Source organism: Dryobates pubescens, chromosome 13 (genome assembly GCF_014839835.1).
Source record: "Dryobates pubescens isolate bDryPub1 chromosome 13, bDryPub1.pri, whole genome shotgun sequence".
Lineage (NCBI taxonomy): Eukaryota > Metazoa > Chordata > Aves > Piciformes > Picidae > Dryobates > Dryobates pubescens.
Genome location: NC_071624.1, coordinates 31887545 through 31904589, shown reverse-complemented (window position 1 = coordinate 31904589; position 17045 = coordinate 31887545). Strand labels below are relative to the sequence as shown.

At 45.6% G+C, this 17045-nt stretch overlaps 1 protein-coding gene across 2 annotated transcripts in view; it reads left to right on the top strand.

The window, feature by feature from the left end:
- Positions 1–13943, top strand: part of NLK (nemo like kinase) — a 54287-nt gene extending 40344 nt beyond the window's left edge. For both annotated transcript variants that reach the window (XM_054166792.1, XM_054166791.1), the window contains 8 exons: positions 838–944; positions 1230–1315; positions 2215–2424; positions 4289–4390; positions 8364–8450; positions 10110–10308; positions 12563–12656; positions 13460–13943. In XM_054166792.1, the coding sequence (XP_054022767.1) occupies positions 838–944; positions 1230–1315; positions 2215–2424; positions 4289–4390; positions 8364–8450; positions 10110–10308; positions 12563–12656; positions 13460–13514 (940 nt within the window). In that variant the 3' untranslated portion in view covers positions 13515–13943. The remainder of the gene's footprint in view (positions 1–837; positions 945–1229; positions 1316–2214; positions 2425–4288; positions 4391–8363; positions 8451–10109; positions 10309–12562; positions 12657–13459) is intronic.
- The last annotated feature ends 3102 nt before the right edge of the window (positions 13944–17045 follow it).

Genomic DNA, 17045 nt, shown 5'->3' with positions numbered 1-17045 from the left:
GTTGGGCTTGTGGGTCCAGATACCCTGCTTGCCTCTCCCATGTTTCCCCGTTTTTGAAGCAGTCTGCTTAGTGCTTCCTGACCAAACACAAAGCCCTTCCTAACCCACACCTCAGCTGCAGCTCTGTGTCTCCAGGTACTGTGTCAGCCAGCAGTGAGCATGGCCACTGCCACCTTCTGCAGCTCTGAGCTCCTGAAGCAGTGCTTTCTGGCTGGGGTTTGGGTTTCCTCCAGAGAGTTGTTTATTTTTTCTCCCCTCTTTTTCTTCTCCTGTTGTAACTCACAAGCAGTTTGACACCTGGGCTTTGTGTGTATATGATGCTTGTGAAGGTCAAATAGTAGGTCCTGGGCAGATTGAGGGAAGCATTTGTGTTTTGGTAAGCCCTCATTGCTGAGCATGTAGCAACCTGCAAGGTGCTTTTGGTAGGCAGCTTTCTCAGGCTGCCCTTGCCAGCTTGCCTGCTTAAACCATGCTGATCTGTGCCTGCCACGAAGACACTGCCATAGCTGTTTGGAATTTGTGGCTCACCAGTCTGAAGGGTTTCAAGATGCCATTAATCATATTGAGATTTTACTTTGTTTTCTGAGTTGTAATCTGACTTTGCAATCGTTTTGTAACAACGACCTTCACTCAGAGGCTGCCTTATTGAGTCATCTGTTTGCTTTCACAACCTGTGCTCCCTTTGCCTTCTTGTAGGAGTCTGGAGGCTTGACCTCTGAGGCAGCTTTATTGTTTTTCACTCAATAGCTCTGGCTCAGATTCCTAGGAGTTTAGAGTAAATGTTTCAGGAGATTATGTGCTGGACTTGCTGCTTTTGCCTTAACTAACAAATTGAAGATATGTTGTCACTGAATTGATGCAGAGTGACCTCCATAAGATCATCGTCTCGCCTCAGCCACTCAGCTCGGATCATGTCAAAGTTTTTCTTTACCAGATCTTGAGAGGTAAATTTTCTGCCTTTAAATTGAATGACAATTCTCTCTCTAGTGGTTTGGCTTGGGGGTTGGTTTGGGTGTTGGTTTGGGTTTTTTTTTGGTGGAGTTTCATCCGGTTTTGGCTTTGTCTTGTTTAGTTTTGGGTTGGGTTTGGTTTTGGTCTCTTTTTGGTTTGGGTTTGGTTTGGTTTATTTTACCTTCTTTTGCATTATTATTTTGCTTTATTTTTCCTTCCTGTTTCTCACTGTTTATTCTCAACACATCCTCACCTTGATTGTTTTCATTTCATTTCAGGTCTGAAGTATCTACATTCTGCTGGCATTTTGCATCGAGACATTAAACCAGGGAACCTCCTTGTGAACAGCAACTGTGTTCTGAAGGTGCTCCTTAAATTTATTGCAAATGTCCATCTCTGTGTGCTGTTCCTTATAAACCACTTCCTGTTTCTTAAACAGAAACCTTTAAGGTGAACACTTCCCCTGAAAGTCGTTCTAAAAGGCAAAAAATCCCACAGGTTCATTCGAAATTATGAAAGAAACAAACAGTTCCCTCTCCTCTTTTCTGCCTTCCTCTCCCCAAATTGATGACAGCAAGGCAGACAGGTTTTGTCTGTGGCTTGGTGGGCTCTCTCCTGCCCTCAGCAGCTGAGGAGGGCAGGAGGTCTTTCTTCAGGAGCTGCAATGGCAGTGTTCAGTGTGCAGGTCACAGTGAAGGTAACCCAGGATGCCCAAGCCTCTGCCATTAGCTTCTCAAGCACGTGAAATTCCAGAGGGCTTTGGTGTGCTCCATAGCCCATGCCAGGCATAAAAAGTGTACCTGTGTGCTGATAAACTTTGGGTCTCTCTCCTTAACCCTTCTGGTTCCAAACATTTGCAAAAGCCCTCAAAGCCAAAGTGAGCTGAAGGCTGAACCTTTCTGGGACACTTTGAGGCATGGCATCAGCAAATGAAATCTGCTTTGGGCTGAAACACTCTGCACCCAGAGGGTGGCAATTTGTATTTATCTCCTTAGTGCAAAGCTTTTTACTCTTTTTTGGTTATAAATATTGTAATGCTGACTCAAAAAAATAAATGTACTGTGATTCCCAAGAAAATTGCCCAAAGTAGCAGAATCTCTTCCCATTCCCCTTGCCCTTTGCTGGTGCAGGTTACAGCAGATTGTCTGATTGAGCTGAAATGCTGCTGGGGAATTTTCCTGCTTCATTACCAGAAGGTTACCTATTTGAAATGCATTAAGTGTTTTGGTTATTTTAATTGTTTTATTTACCTTCTCAATTTAGATTTGTGATTTTGGATTGGCCAGGGTGGAAGAATTAGATGAATCTCGCCACATGACTCAGGAAGTTGTCACTCAGTATTACCGAGCTCCAGAAATCCTGATGGGCAGCCGCCACTACAGCAATGCCATTGACATCTGGTCTGTAGGCTGCATCTTTGCAGAGCTGCTGGGCCGAAGGATATTGTTTCAGGCACAGAGTCCCATCCAGCAGGTAGAATTCCATTGCCCTTCAGCCTTTCTCCCTACTGTGTGACAGTCAGTGAGCCCTGCGCAGGCTGCGGAGTTGGGCAGGGAGGAGTGGAATGAAATCTGACCAGGACAAGGGTAGAGATGGCACCTGGGAGAGGACAGCCCCATGGACCAGTAGAGGTTGGGGAGTGACCTGGTGGCCAAGAAAGCCAGTGGCATCCAGGGGTGTATTAGGAGGGCTGTGGTGAGTAGGTCATGAGAGGTTCTCCTGCCCCTCTGCTCTGCAGCCTGGTGAAGACACAATTGGAAGATTGTGTCCAGTTCTGGGACCCTCAGTTCAAGATGGACCTCAGGGAGCTGCTTGAAAGAGTCCAGCACAGAGCCACAAAGATGCTGAAGGCAATGGAACATCTTCCTGTGAGGCCAGGCTGAGGGAGCTGGGGCTCTTGAGCTTGGAACAGAGGTGCCTGAGGAGTGCTCCCATTCCTGCTGATAAAGATGTGCAGGGCTGGAGCCAGGCTCTGCTCAGGGATGTCTAATGGACAAGGGACACTGGGTGCAAGCTGGAGCAGAGAAGATGCCACAGAAACAGAAGGAAAAACTTTTTCACTGTGAGCGTGACAGAGCCCTGGGGCAGGCTGCCCAGAGAGGTTGTGGAGTCTCCTCCTCTGGAGACATTCAAAACCCATCTGGATGTGTTCCTGTGTGACCTGCCCTGGGTGCTCCTGCTCTGGCAGGGGGCTTGGACTGGATGATCTTTGGAGGTCTCTTCCAACCCCTAACATTCTGTGGTTCTGTGCCACCAATGAGTTTTGAAGCTCAGCTGTGCTTTTGTTTTACCTGGTTTGCAGACAGGCAAAAACTCCCAAGCTGCTTGGAAACCCTGAAATGCTGGCTTGCAGACAGTGCTAAATGGAGTGGTGATTAACCTTAGCTTCTGAAATGTGGATTTTTTGTGTAATCCTCTGTAATCTGCTGCAGTACCACAGCCTGCTGTAGCATTGTATTGAGATAAGGTAAAGGTGCAGTAAGTGAGATCAAGCTTTTCCTAACAGCTGATACGAGAAAGTAAAGTTTTCAGCTGAGACCTAACTGGAGGCAGAGTGTTGGAGGCACAGTGTTGGCACCTGAGCTGTTGAAGCTGGCAGCTACTGGTGTTGTTCAAACTGTTCATTTCAGCCATGATCACAGTGAATGTTTTCTTACCTTGCATAGCTGTGGCTAGGTACAAAAGCATGAGCTGCAGCAGGGTTCACCCCCATTCCAACAGTGAGCAGGCCACTCTAACCCACCTGTATCTAACTGTCTGGAGGGCTGTTTTTACAGCAGAGACAATAATGCCTGCAGCAAGCTGTTGGAGGTGGCTGCATTTATCCTTCTGTCTAAGAGAAGGAACAAGATGTGCTGACATAAAAATGTTTATCTTCAGTGTTGCTGTGCTCATCTATAGATTAGAAGCTACCTGGCATTAAAGCTGTGAGATCACACACAGTGATTGACAGGATGTGCAAATACCTGCCAGCCTCCTGCTGAAGGTGACATTCCACACTCTGGATGGACTCTGGCAGAGGATTCTGCCAGCCTGCTGCAGCCATTTCCCATCAGCTGCTGAAATTCTTAATGTATTTTATGATACAGATTAGGAAAAGGCTCTTTACTGTGAGGGTGGTGAGACACTGGAGCAGAGGAGTTGTGGCTGTCCCATCCCTTGGAGTGTTCGAGGCCAGGCTGGATGAAGCTTTGAGCAGCCTGGGAGGTGTCCCTGCCCATGGCAGGGGGTTGGAACTGGATGGTCTCTCAGATCCCTTCCAAGCCAAAGGATTCTGTGATTCTGTGGTGACTCTCTGACTGTGTGTCTGAGCTGTGTGTGTGTCTGTTCCCTGCAGCTGGATCTGATCACAGACCTGCTGGGCACGCCGTCACTGGAAGCGATGAGGACGGCTTGTGAAGGCGCCAAGGCACATATACTCAGGGGTCCTCATAAACAGGTAGGGCTGGAGACTATTAGCTCTGTGTGCTGGGTCAGGACAGGCCAGCAGGCAGGATCTCCTCAGAGCAGGCCACCACTGCTGTGTCACTGCTGCCTGTCACATCTTGGCTAAACTCTCGTGGAGTGTTTGCTCATACACACTTTGGTCACTGAGTCTCAGAGCTGCCTCTGCTGCCAGCCCCGGGGTGGCTGAGCTGCTGCAGTGCCCTGGGCTGCTCTGAGGTACTCAGGTTGTTGAGACAAGGTGGAGTTTCACCAGGAAAGTGCATGTCTGCCTTCTGCCTCGTGTGGAGGTTTGACTTGCTGCACAGGTGCAAGTCTCCTGGTGACAGTGACAGTGTTTTGATAGCCGATTCGAACCGAGGTGTTAAGCTTAAGTGATAGTATTGGCAGGAGACATAAAACTGGCAGTGTAGTTCAGAAGGCCCTGGAGGGACTCTGCTCTGGCAGGATCAAGTGTTAGATGTTGAACAGGCTGCCCAGGGAGGTGGTGGAAGCCTCAGCCCTGGAGGGTTTTGCAGCCAGGCTGGATGTGGCTGTGAGCAACCTGCTGTAGTGTAAGGTGTCCCTGCCCATGGCAGGGGGTTGGAACTGGCTGATCCTTGGGGTCCCTTCCACCCCTAACAATTCTATGATTCTATATGGGAATCAGCCACTACTCAGACCCAGAAGAGAGCAGTCCAGCACCAGAGGGTCCCCTCACACCTCTCTGCAGTGACCTGAGTTGTGACAGGCTTCATGAGATACTGCAAAGCAAGATACCACACTCAACAAAAGGGAAGTAAAAGTTTAAAGACCCCCAAGAAACAACCAGAAAAAAACCAAACCAGAGAGAAAAGGCAAGGGGATGGCATCCTGCTGAATGGCCAATAAAAAGGGCAGATGAAACAGACAGCAAGAAATGCTTGTGCAGGAGTGCACAGTGCAGTCATCCAGCCATATATCCAGCCAGCCTGGGCATTTTTATGATTGTCATCCAGTAAAAATTAACAGAATTAATAACCTGAACATGTTAACCCAGCCAATCTTGCCAGCAGTTAAGTTTGCATCTTTATTTGCTGTGTGCTGAAGTCATTTCTCACCTCTCTCCCCACCACAATAGTGGTTACCATAGAAATGAGCACTGAATATAAATTCTGCTCTATTAGTGCCACGTGGGAGTTCTGCCTCCCTGGCACTTTCAATTCACTACATCAAGTTGTCTCTGTTCCACTTCATGACAGGTTTGGTTTGTTGCTTGGTTTTTGTGTTGGGGTTTGGGTTTTGTGGTTTTTTTTTTCTTTTAACATTAATAAGAGAAGGATTTCCTGAAGACTTTTTCCACCAGTTCTAAACCAAACCAAGCCTAGTTTTTGGCTCTCACCTGCTGGAAGAGTTGGAACTTTGAAGCCATGCACTTTCATGCTTTGGGATGTTTTTACTGTGATTAAGGGTGGGGGAAATCCATCCCCTTTAGACATAAACCCATGGAACAGTGCACAAATACATCCAGATACTGAGAACATTGCCTTTACATGCTGATAATTTGATAATTGCTTGACATTTCCAAAGGGCAGTGGCTGTGCTCCTGGTCACAGTCAGCAAGGCCTCTGGAATTTGTTTGTTGAGTTTGTTAAGCCAGGATGGTTTGTCAGGAATTGAAATGGAGACAGGAATGTCCTCTGGTTTTCTCATCCCAGTGCTGAGGCTGTCCTTGTAGATGTGAAGCTGTGTCCCTTGACCCAGGGAGTGATTGGAATACTAAAAAGCAAGTGAGGTGAAGTGGTATCAAATGTTCCCAGCACGGATTTGATGTCCTGTGGCCCCTAAGTCCCAGGAAACAAGCCATGAGCAGTTAGTTCTGTGTCTGTTGAGGACATCAATGCTCACTGTTCATGGGGTGCCACAGAGGCTGAGCCCCCTCTGGAGCTGAGCTGCTCAGCTGCCCCCCTTGCAAGCAGGGGCCAGGCTGCAGCGAGCTGATTTCTGAGGTGATCTTTCTCGGCCTCCAACTTCAAGCACTCTTCATGTCTGAATGCAAATTCCTGGGTTTTCATCTTTCAAAATGGAGATTTTCCAGGTTATAAATAGCTCAATGTTGCCAGTTTCTTAATTAGATTAATAGGGAGAGAAAACCAAGTTGGAAACTGGTGATTACTTTGTCACACAAACTATTTTTACTCGATGTAGGTGAGCACAGGGGGAGGTGAGGGGTGAAGCATTTTGCTGCTTTATGTAAAAACAGATCAATGCCTGAAGTTTCTGACTCCAACCCCCCACCCCACTGTGTGTTGGCTCAAGGAACATTTGCATACTACACTGCCAGCTTTGTACTGGCAAAATTCACTTCGAACTGCATGCAGTGAAGTGAGGAAGTTGCTGAACTGGCAGCCCCGGGCAGAGGCTCTTCCCTCACATTCCCAGCATTCAGGAGGGCTTTGGGCTCCATGGGCAGTCAGATGCTGCCCCACCTCTAGAAGTGAAATGCCTTGGAGGTTGTTCCCTGCCTGCTGTGGTCCTGGTGTGCTCTGGTTCAGGAAGGAGAGACCCAGTGGAATGCATCTTACTTGCTCAAAGCCCTCACTGCTGATTCCATGACAAATCTTCCAGCAGTTCAGTTTTCACCACTTCCAGTGCTCTGATCAGGACTGTTTCTGGTCTCTGGCTGTGGACTTGGTTGCAGTTTGCTGTCCCTAAAAGCTGTCTACAGCCAGGTGCTCTTCATCTCAGTTAGGGAGGACAATATTTCCCTTCTTTGTGGAAAGTGACTTTGTTGTAGCTTAAAAAACATAAACATTTGAAGCACTTTCCAGAGTCCAGGATCTGGCTCATGCTTTGAGATGAGAGGCAAACAACAGGAACGGTATTGCTGATGAGTTTTAGTCATTTGAGGCGATTTCAGGCAGTCCTCCTTCCCTTGTGCCAAGGCTGTGGGGCAGGGAGGTACCTTCCCAAGTCGCTACTTTAGTGTTAACAACTCCTTCTGGAGTCAGTTTGTGCCATTGGCAACTCCCTACGCACAGTAAGGTCTTGTTGAAGCCTTAGCAGCCTGTGGAGCTGGCTGGTGCTGCCAAGCCTGGAGAAGCAGCTGTCCTTGCCCTGCAGCTGTGCAGTCCCCGTGCTCCACAGCTGGATCCGTGCACGCCTCCGCTCCCAAGATACGGGGAAGGTGGTGTGCTCCTGCTGCCACCAAGGGCTGGGTGTGCCCAGGCTCTGCAGTCTGCCTTTACTGGGGTATTCCTGCCACGAGGGTTCTTCACCCTGAGCTAAACCTGGGAGCTCAGCCGGGGCAGGCTGGTGTGCCTGTGAGTGAGCACAGTGAGAAGAAGCAGGAGGGAAATGCTCAGCAGAGCTGGCTTCTGGGGGGCTTGCTGCGGCACAAATTGTGCTGCTGCTGCTGCTTCAGCTTTTTCTGCCTGTGCAATTCATGCTCCCAGGCCCACACTGTAAAGGAAAGGGAGTTCACCAAGCCCACTTCCCCCTCCCCGGACCCCCCAGCCCTGCTTGCTGGCCTATTTATCGCTGTGTAAAAGGCTGAGTGCCTGAAGGTCATTGTAATTGTGCTGCATGTCACTGCCAGTTAGACATGGATGGCCTGGGTAAGGAAAAGCAAAATAATCCATAATTTGGCAGTGATTGAGATCAGAAAAATGAAATACTGGAAATGATGTGAGTAACCAAACAGCTGTGAGCAGCCACAGCTGAAAGTGGGGGTCTCTATAGAAGAACAAACAGATAAATACAACCTAGGCTTGTCCAGGGATTACCTCTGAACTAAGAGGGGGAAAACAATCAATGAGATCTCTGTTGCAAGTGCTGGGGCTTGTACCAGTGATTATTGGCTAGGAAAGCCTTAGGTAGTGCCTGTCCTTCTTAACAAGACATTTGTCCTTGGTGCCCATGGAGCCAGGCGTGCTCCAGCAGTGTTTGCTTGCTGATGGATCTGACAGGACAACTTATCTGCGCTTCTCTTTCTCCTATTTCCCCTACAGCCATCCCTTCCTGTCCTATATACACTCTCCAGTCAAGCTACACACGAAGCAGTTCATCTCCTTTGCAGGATGTTGGTCTTTGATCCAGTGAGTATGATTTCAAAAGGTTTCTGGTGCTTCTTGTTTGAACAGCTTTTGTTGTCTGCTCCTTAAATGAAGACGTCAAGTGAAGGACTATTTAATGATCTTCTTCTGGGCTGCGTCTCAGTGCTTTGGGTCTGTGAACGACTTGGAAGCATCATCTTATAATTGGTCAATTAATTTCCCCCCGGAATGGGGGGGTGTGGGGGGGCTGCATTTAAAACCCAGTGATCTTTTGAAGAGAGCTGGGATGGAGTGGGAAAGCCGAGGGTGTTCATGAATCATGCTGTCTTTTCCTAGCTAGGTGTAGGTAGCAGAACATCAGATACTTTGATGCAGTTCTAATTAGAGACATGTGGGTGTTCATGGTCTTGCAACACACACACACAAAATTCCTGCTGCATCCACACAGGCACAGAACAGGATCTAGCATCTGTTTTTCTGACAGAAATGTGCTGCTGTGGATTTGGGATTTCATCCCTTGGGCTCCCTACACAAAACTGTCACTGGAAAATCTGATACCTGAATCGATGAGCTGAGTGATGTCAGTGCCACACCAAAAAAATCCCATTTCAGATGAAAAATAGACACTGTTGAAGGGGGAGCTTGGAGCTGATAAAGGATTCAGAAGGCAGCACTCTGGGATATGGGTTTTTTTTAACCTGAAGATCACTTTACTGGGCAGCCCCACAGAAACCTTCAGTCAGAACTCCCACAGAAACAAGCTGCCTTTGTTTTCCTTTCTAACCCCTCAACACTGCTGCTGTTCCCAAATCCCATTCCATAGCTGTGGGTTTGGCTTTTAAAAGCATCAGGCCAATCAATGAAAACAACTCTAAACAACATCCTGGGGACTGGGACACTTGGGGTTTGCTTCCGGCTTTGCCACTGCTTTTGCTCTGGAACTTTGAGCAAGTCACTTTTGTCCTCTTGGTTTGTGTTTTGCTCTGGGGTTAATTAATCCATGGATTTCATTGCACCTGCAGCAGCACTTCTGTCTGCAGCTCTTCAGGAACAGAGAAGTGTTCTCCTCTTTGACAGGCAGAGACTGAGAACTTTCCTGGGGTTGTGGTCTAACAAAATCGCAGTAACCTGGACCTAGACTTTGTAACTGACCCCACAGCTTTGGCCTTTTTCTTCCCTGCACTTCCTTCCTCACTCCTCTTCTGACACTGGCTGTGTGCAGCATTTCTCCAGATGCCAGACCCTGAATTACTCTCTTATCAGTGATGCCTAAATTTGTGGATTGCCTTAAACAGGTGCCTGAAGACACAGCAAAATGTGTGGACCTACCAAATGCTGCACTCACTAACCTCAAACGATTTGGGGCTCATTGTGATTTATCGTGGGCCTCATTGTTTTAAGGTTACCTGGAGAAAGTAATTATGGAAAAGTAAAATTTCCCAGCAGCATTTTTCTGTCCTCAGCTGTGGCACAGGAAGGTCAATGGCACCTGAGTGCTGCTGCTTGTTTCTGAGCAGAATCTTCCCCCTAGTGGCAGCCTCTGCGGGCCTGAGGCGCTGGCGTGAGCTAATCCCTTAACGTGATTAGGGGTTATAAAACAATTAGGCATTAATTGATGAGTAAGTGTGCTTCAGACTCTCCCAATGCCTCTGAAAGTTCCTAACTGGGCTCCTTTTCTTCTCTTTAAATGTGCTGTTTCAGTCCAAGAGGATATCTGCTAAGGATGCCTTAGCTCACCCGTACCTGGACGAAGGGCGGTTGCGATACCACACCTGTATGTGTAAATGTTGTTTTTCCACATCCACTGGGAGAGTTTACACGAGTGACTTTGAACCCATCACTAACCCCAAATTTGATGACACTTTTGAAAAGAACCTCAGTTCTGTTCGGCAGGTGAAAGGTGAGTCGTGAGCAGCCCCGGCGGCTGCGCTTCCCTTCCCGCTCCAGCCCTGGGCAGGCCGTAGTTAGGATGGGACCTCTGCAGGCATGAAACAACCCAGGTGGGGGTTTCCTTTGGGTCTCCTTCCACAGAAGGTGCAAGAAAACTTTTCTGGTCACCAGAAGAGCAGAATCACTTGGAAATGTTCTGCCCTCACATGCGGTAGAAGCTGACGTGCAGATGTCTCCTGGTTTGAACCTCAGCAGCATCCTTCTCTGGTGTCAGTGTTCCCCATGGCACTCCTGCTTCTGCTGAAGGGTTGCAGCAAGGGGGCAGGGAAATCACTGCTGTGGCCTTTGTGGGGTGCAAGGTTTTATCTTGAGAGCTGGGCTGCAGCGGGGGTGAGAGCCGGGCTGCAGCGGGGGTGAGAGCCGGGCTGCAGCGGGGGTGAGAGCCAGGCTGCAGCGAGGGTGAGAGCCGGGCTGCAGCGGGGCTGAGAGCCGGGCTGCAGCGGGGGTGAGAGGCGGGCTGCAGCGGGGGTGAGAGGCGGGCTGCAGCGGGGGTGAGAGCCGGGCTGCAGCGGGGGTGAGAGCCGGGCTGCAGCGGGGGTGAGAGCCGGGCTGCAGCGGGGGTGAGAGCCGGGCTGCAGCGAGGGTGAGAGCCGGGCTGCAGCGGGGGTGAGAGCCGGGCTGCAGCGGGGGTGAGAGCCGGGCTGCAGCGGGGGTGAGAGCCGGGCTGCAGCGGGGCTGAGAGCCGGGCTGCAGCGGGGGTGAGAGGCGGGCTGCAGTGAGGGTGAGAGCCGGGCTGCAGCGGGGCTGAGAGCCGGGCTGCAGCGAGGGTGAGAGCCGGGCTGCAGCGGGGCTGAGAGCCGGGCTGCAGCGGGGCTGAGAGCCGGGCTGCAGCGAGGGTGAGAGCCGGGCTGCAGCGGGGGTCAGCACCATCAATAACTGAAGCTGAGCTCTCTCGCTGCTCTCCAGCTACATTTCCTCTCATCCATCACAGCCTGCTCAGGCTGAAATGTCCCTGCCAGGTGCCTCTGCAGCAGCTGCTGTCGCTGTCACTGTTGCTGGTGCTGCTCTGGTTCTGGCAGCAGGGCAGAGGATGTGCTCTGGGTCAGGACACGCTGTCATGAGGAAAATCAATCCTGGTGCCTGGGAGAGGAAACTGCTGCTGCAGATGGTTACAAAATGCCAGCAGTTGCTTTGTGGCACTGGAGATTTGAAGTCTGATTCCATCACAGCAAATAAGCCATAAAATAGACTTGGTTTCTTTTGAGATCAGATCCAATCAGGAGAGCAGAGCTTTTATGAGAGCAATACAGCATGAGAAATAGTAGCAGGGGGTTAGATTCTGTTTGGTGGCAGCTCAAATAACTCAAGAGGAGGAGAAGGAGAAGAAATGTGTCACCTCAGCAGTTTGGAACAAACAATTCAGCCCTCTGGGACAAACCCACTGCGTTATGTTGCTGTGATAACGTGGCTGACTCCAGATACATCCTGGACCTGTAATTCTGCCATTCCCATTTATAGCTGCTCCAAGTCCGCAGCATGTTCTGTGCTTTTTATCTTGTTCTGGTTTCCATTCCCCTCCTCTCTTTGGCCATCACTTTCCAGAGCTGTCCACAGCTGCGTTGCCTTCTCTGTTCTCCTAAGCACTGCCTTTAGAGTTTGCTGCCGGCAGTGTGGATTCCAGCGCCGCTGCTCACGGAGGGGCAGCCGGTGGCCAGGCTCTGCTGTTGGTGTTTGTGTATGAGGAGGTGTTTTATCTGGCAGCTCTGCACAGGGTCCCTCTTTGCTGCTGAAAATTCACTTTTTTGGTTTAATCATCTCAAGTGGCAGTTTTGTGCCTGTGCCTGGTGGCAGTAAGTGTATTCATGAATCAAACTGGACAGGGTAATAGCAGGAGCTGTGTTCTGCTGCTTGCAAATCAAGTCCAAGTTGAGAATTCTTTGTGTTTCAAAGAGTTATGCCCCAAACCCAGGAGTTAATCCAGGACTGTCTATCCTCAGCTCAGTGCTACAGTGGAGATTAGGGATTTTTTTCCTTCCATACATTTATTTCAGTGCTTGTGTACAAGTTCTCTGTGGGGTTATGCTGTGAGGTTTGGCATCAGGTTAGCTGTAGGGAAGCTGGAGTTCTTCTGTCCTTACTGAAAAGTACTTCAGCAGAGGAAGCTTTGCCTTCCTCCACTCTGCACTGCATTTTACTGAGGCCAAAAGTGTTCATCTTTGGGTGTTGTGTGTTGTTTGTTTTTTTTGTTTCTCTCCTGTCTACAGAAATAATTCATCAGTTCATTTTGGAACAGCAGAAAGGAAACAGAGTGCCTCTCTGCATCAACCCTCAGTCTGCTGCTTTTAAGAGCTTTATTAGGTAACTGTATGTAATCACATCTGATCTTCATTCACATTTAGTAGTAGTACAAAGTGCACACATCCAAAATGTTTGAAGTGCCTGAGAGCAGGGAAGGTCCATAAATAGCTTCTGCCAAAAAAAAAACAGAAAGAAAGAAAAAAGAAGGCCTGGTGTGGCTAAGCTGTAAACATTCTTCTGCACTCTTCTAGAATTTCAGTGAAAGTTTCAAGTAATGTTTTTGCAAAACCAGTGCAGAAGTCAGACTGAAAATGAGGTCTGAGAGGCTGGCAGGTTGGGTTTTGATTGCAGAACTGCACTGTAAAAACAGGGCAGGAAGGCCTGAGAGAGGCAAAGGAGTTAAACTCAGCAGATAAGGTGACAGGGATCCAAGCTAGAGGAGGGGAGACTTAAAGTAGACCTTAGGAAGGTTGGACTCGATGATCTTTGAGGTCTCTTCCAACCATGGTGATACTGTGAAGTTCTTCACTGTAAGGGTGGTGAGAGCCTGGCACAGGTTGCCCAGGGAGGTGGTGGAAGCCTCATCCCTGAAAGTTTTTAAGGCCAGGCTGGATGTGGCTCTGAGCAACCTGCTGCAGTGTGAGGTGTCCCTGCCCATGGCAGGGGGGTTGGAACTGGCTGAGCCTTGAGGTCCCTCTCCAACCCTGATAGCAGACAAGGTTTGCTGTCAGCTGTTGTTCTTCGGGTGTCCAGGTGGGGTTTGGGGGGTGGGGTTTTGCTCTCCTGGCAGTGTTTGAGCTTTGACTCTCTGGTCTGTTGGCTACTGCAAATGAGCTCTGATTTTCTGTGTCGCCTCGTTGTAGTTCCACGGTTGCTCAGCCATCTGAGATGCCTCCATCTCCACTGGTGTGGGAGTGAAGTGGAAGATTGTGTACTACTGAAGATGTAATGTAGCTTTCCACTGGAGTCTGGGATTTGCAATTCTGGAGGTTAATCAATGCTTGTACTGTAATTTTACTAATGAAGTTTTAAATTAACAACCACTACTTGTACAATATGAATAATATTTAGAGACCTACTAGACTTTGAATCTTGGGAAAGTGGTTGTGCTTTTAGAAGAAAATATTTTACCCAGAGTTGCACGTGTTGGATGAATTCGAGTGCAGCTGTGATGGCTCAGCTCAGAACAAGCAGAATTGAACCAAATTTGGGGAGCTTTTCCTTGGGTATTATTATTATTTTATTTTAGATTGTCTTCTTTTTTTAGCCTTTGTTTTTGGTCTCTTTTTTTTGGTCTCATTTGGGTCTCTCTTTTGTCTTTTTGGTCTCTTTTTCTTCTTTCTTTTGGTCTCTTTTTTGGTCTTTTTTTTGGTCTCTTTTTTGGTTTCATTTTTTTTTCTTCTCTTTTTTGGTCTCTTTTTTGGTTTGGTTTTTTTTTGGTCTCTTTGGGTTTTTTTGATCTTTTTTTGGTCTTTTTTTGTCTCCTTTTTTTTTTCTTTTTTGGTCTTTTTTTCTTTTTGGGGTCTTTTTTTTCTTTTTTAGTCTTTTGTTTTTAGTCTCTTTTTTGGTCTCTTTCTTTTGGTCTCTATTTTTTTTGTCTATTTTTTGGTCTGTTTTTTAGTCTTTTAAGTCTTTTTTTTTCTCTTTTTTTGGTCTTCTTTTTTTTTGTTTTTTTTTTAAGTCTTTTTTTATTTCTCTTTTTTTGTTTTTTTTTTTTCTTTTTGGTCCTTTTTTTTGGTCTTTTTTTTTTGTCTCCTTTTTTTTGGTTTTTTTTTTTTGGTCTGTTTTTGCTCTTTTTTGAAGTCTCTTTTTTTTTTTAATTTCTCTTTTCTTGGGTTTTGGGTTTTTTTTTTTTTTGGTCTTTCTTGGTCTATTTTTTTTTGGTCTTTTTTTTTTTTAGCCTCTCTTTATTTTTTGGTCTCTTTTTCTTTCCACCTTCCTTTCTGTTTTGCTTTTTTTTGTTTTTAATTATTGAAGTGAGATTGTACAAAAAAAAAAAAAAAAGAAAAAAAAAAAAAAGAGACCTTTTGCTCTCGAGCCATTCCTGGAGATTTTGTTGGGTGGGGGTGGGGGGGGGTGGGAGGTGGTTTCTAAAACTAAACAACAGAGAAAACTTTGACTGCGACCAATCATGAAGTGCCGGCAGGTGGCCAGCGGTCCCCTGGCGCTCCGACCCTATAAATAGCTTCTGAGTAGAGCTGTGGTGGTGCCGTGTGCTGTTCTCAAACCCAATGTTGTGAGTAGAGAGAATGAGTTTGTGACTAGGAGAGACTAAACTTCTGTTTCCTTCCCCAGTATAAATATATATATATATTTAATCTATTTTTCTTAGAAGGTTTTTCTGCTCTTTCTTACATAAACACCCCTCCCCCCCCGCCCCTCCCTGCTTTCCCCCCTCCCCAGCATGCATCTTCTCTGTGTGTAAATAATTCCATTTATGGGCTACAAATTTCAGAGATTCCCTGACATCATTATTGCTGTATAGAGAGAACTTTAGCTTGCACATTTTAGCTCTGTGAAATTTTGTGAGAACCTTTTTTATTTTTTTTTTTTGGTTGGGTTTTTTGGTTGTGTTTGGTTTTTTTTTTCCTGCACTGGACAGTTAAGAGAGAAAGAGAAGAAAAAAAAAAAACATAGAAAAAAAAGGGAAAATTTTAAAAAAGGAAAAAAGTAAAAGGAAAAAGTAAAAGGAAAAAATAAAAGGAAAAAGTAAAAGGAAAAAATAAAAGGAAAAAGTAAAAGGAAAAAATAAAAGGAAAAAATAAAAGGAAAAAAATAAAAGGAAAAAAAGATGAAAGAAAAAAAAGATGAAAGGAAAAAGGATAAAAAAGAAAAAAAAAGAATAAAAGGAAAAAAGGATAAAAGGAGAAATTTTTTTTTAAAAGGATAAAGGAAAAAAGATAAAAGAAAAAGCAAAAAAGATAAAGGAAAAAAAGAGAAAAGGAAAAAAGAGGAAAGAAAAATGAAAAAAGAGGAAAGAAAAATTTAAAAAAAGAGAAAAAAGGGGAAAAGAGAAAAAAGAAAAAGGAAAAGAGAGGAAAGAAAAATGAAAAAAGAGGAAAGAAAAATGAAAAAAAGAGGAAAAAAGGGGGAAAGAGAAAAAAGAAAAGAAAAAGGAAAAAAGAGAAAGGAAAAAGGAAAAAAATGAAAAAGAAAAAAGGAAAAAAGATGAAAAAGGCAAAAGGGAAAAGATAAAAGAAAAAGACAAAAGGAAAAAAGAGAAAAGAAAAAGACAAAAGGAAAAAAGAGAAAAGAAAAAATAAAAGCAAAAAAAAGAAAAAAGAAAAAAGAATAAAAGGAAAAAAGATAAAGGCAAAAGGAAAAAAGATGAAAAAAGAATAAAAGGAAAAAAGATAAAGGCAAAAGGAAAAAAAGAGAAAAGCAAAAGGCAAAAGGAAAGAAGAGAAAAGCAAAAGGAAAAAAAGCTAAAAGCAAAAGGCAAAAGGAAAAATAATAAGGAAAAAAATTAAAAGGATTAAACAAAGAATAAATTTTTTTTTAAAGGATGAAAGGAAAAAAAGAAAAGAAAAAAACAACAACAAAAAACCACCAAAAAAAAAAAAAAAGCACATAGGGAATTCTGTTGATTGTGTTGGTGTCTTTAGGCAGAGCTGTGGGAGTCTGGAAATGTCACAGTAGGAAATAACTTTTTTTGTTCCTCTCCTTTTCCTTTATTTTTTCGTGGCTAATCCTTTCTGTGTTGGAACACTGAATTCTGTGCATATGTATATACGAACACAAATTGAAGGCCTCTACCTCCTGGAGTATACAACTTGGTTTGTTTACCTCCACATGATTTGGTTGTTGGTTGTTTTTTTTTGGGGGGGGGGGGGTGGTGGTTTGTTTTTGGTTTGGTTTCATTTTGTTGTTTTGACTTAGTTTGGGGGTTGGTTTTCTCTTTATTTTCCTTTGTTTTGTTTTGTTTGAATTCAGTTCAGTGTGGAGACTTGAAACTTGAATGTCCCCTTCCAACTTTTGTATTTAAACCGAGACAGAGACGTTGAAGACTGTTGTGTTGTTTGGGTTGGGTTGGGTTTGTTCCTTTTTTTTTTTTTTTGGGGGTGGTTTGTTTTGGTTTTTTGTTTTTTTTTCACCTGTACAAAGAAATACTGAAGGGTGGTCTTAAAAGTTTTGAGCATTGGTCTTGGAGAGAAGAAGAAGAAGAAAACGACGACAAAAAAAAAAACCAACGACGACGACAAAAAAAAAACCAACAAAAAACAAAAATCCCGTGGTGTTTGTTATGGACAATTAACTGTTAAAGTTATTGTAAGTTATCTGTATTTAGCAGAGTATTTTCACCAAGAGTGATCTGAGCTGGAATTGGAGACTGTTAGTAAGTTATGTTTGGAAGTTTTAACTTCAATGAAGTAATTATTTTGCTGTGAAAAAAGAGACAAGCGTCGAATTAAGCGAACAAAGATGGTGCAATATCTTTGTTTTTTATGA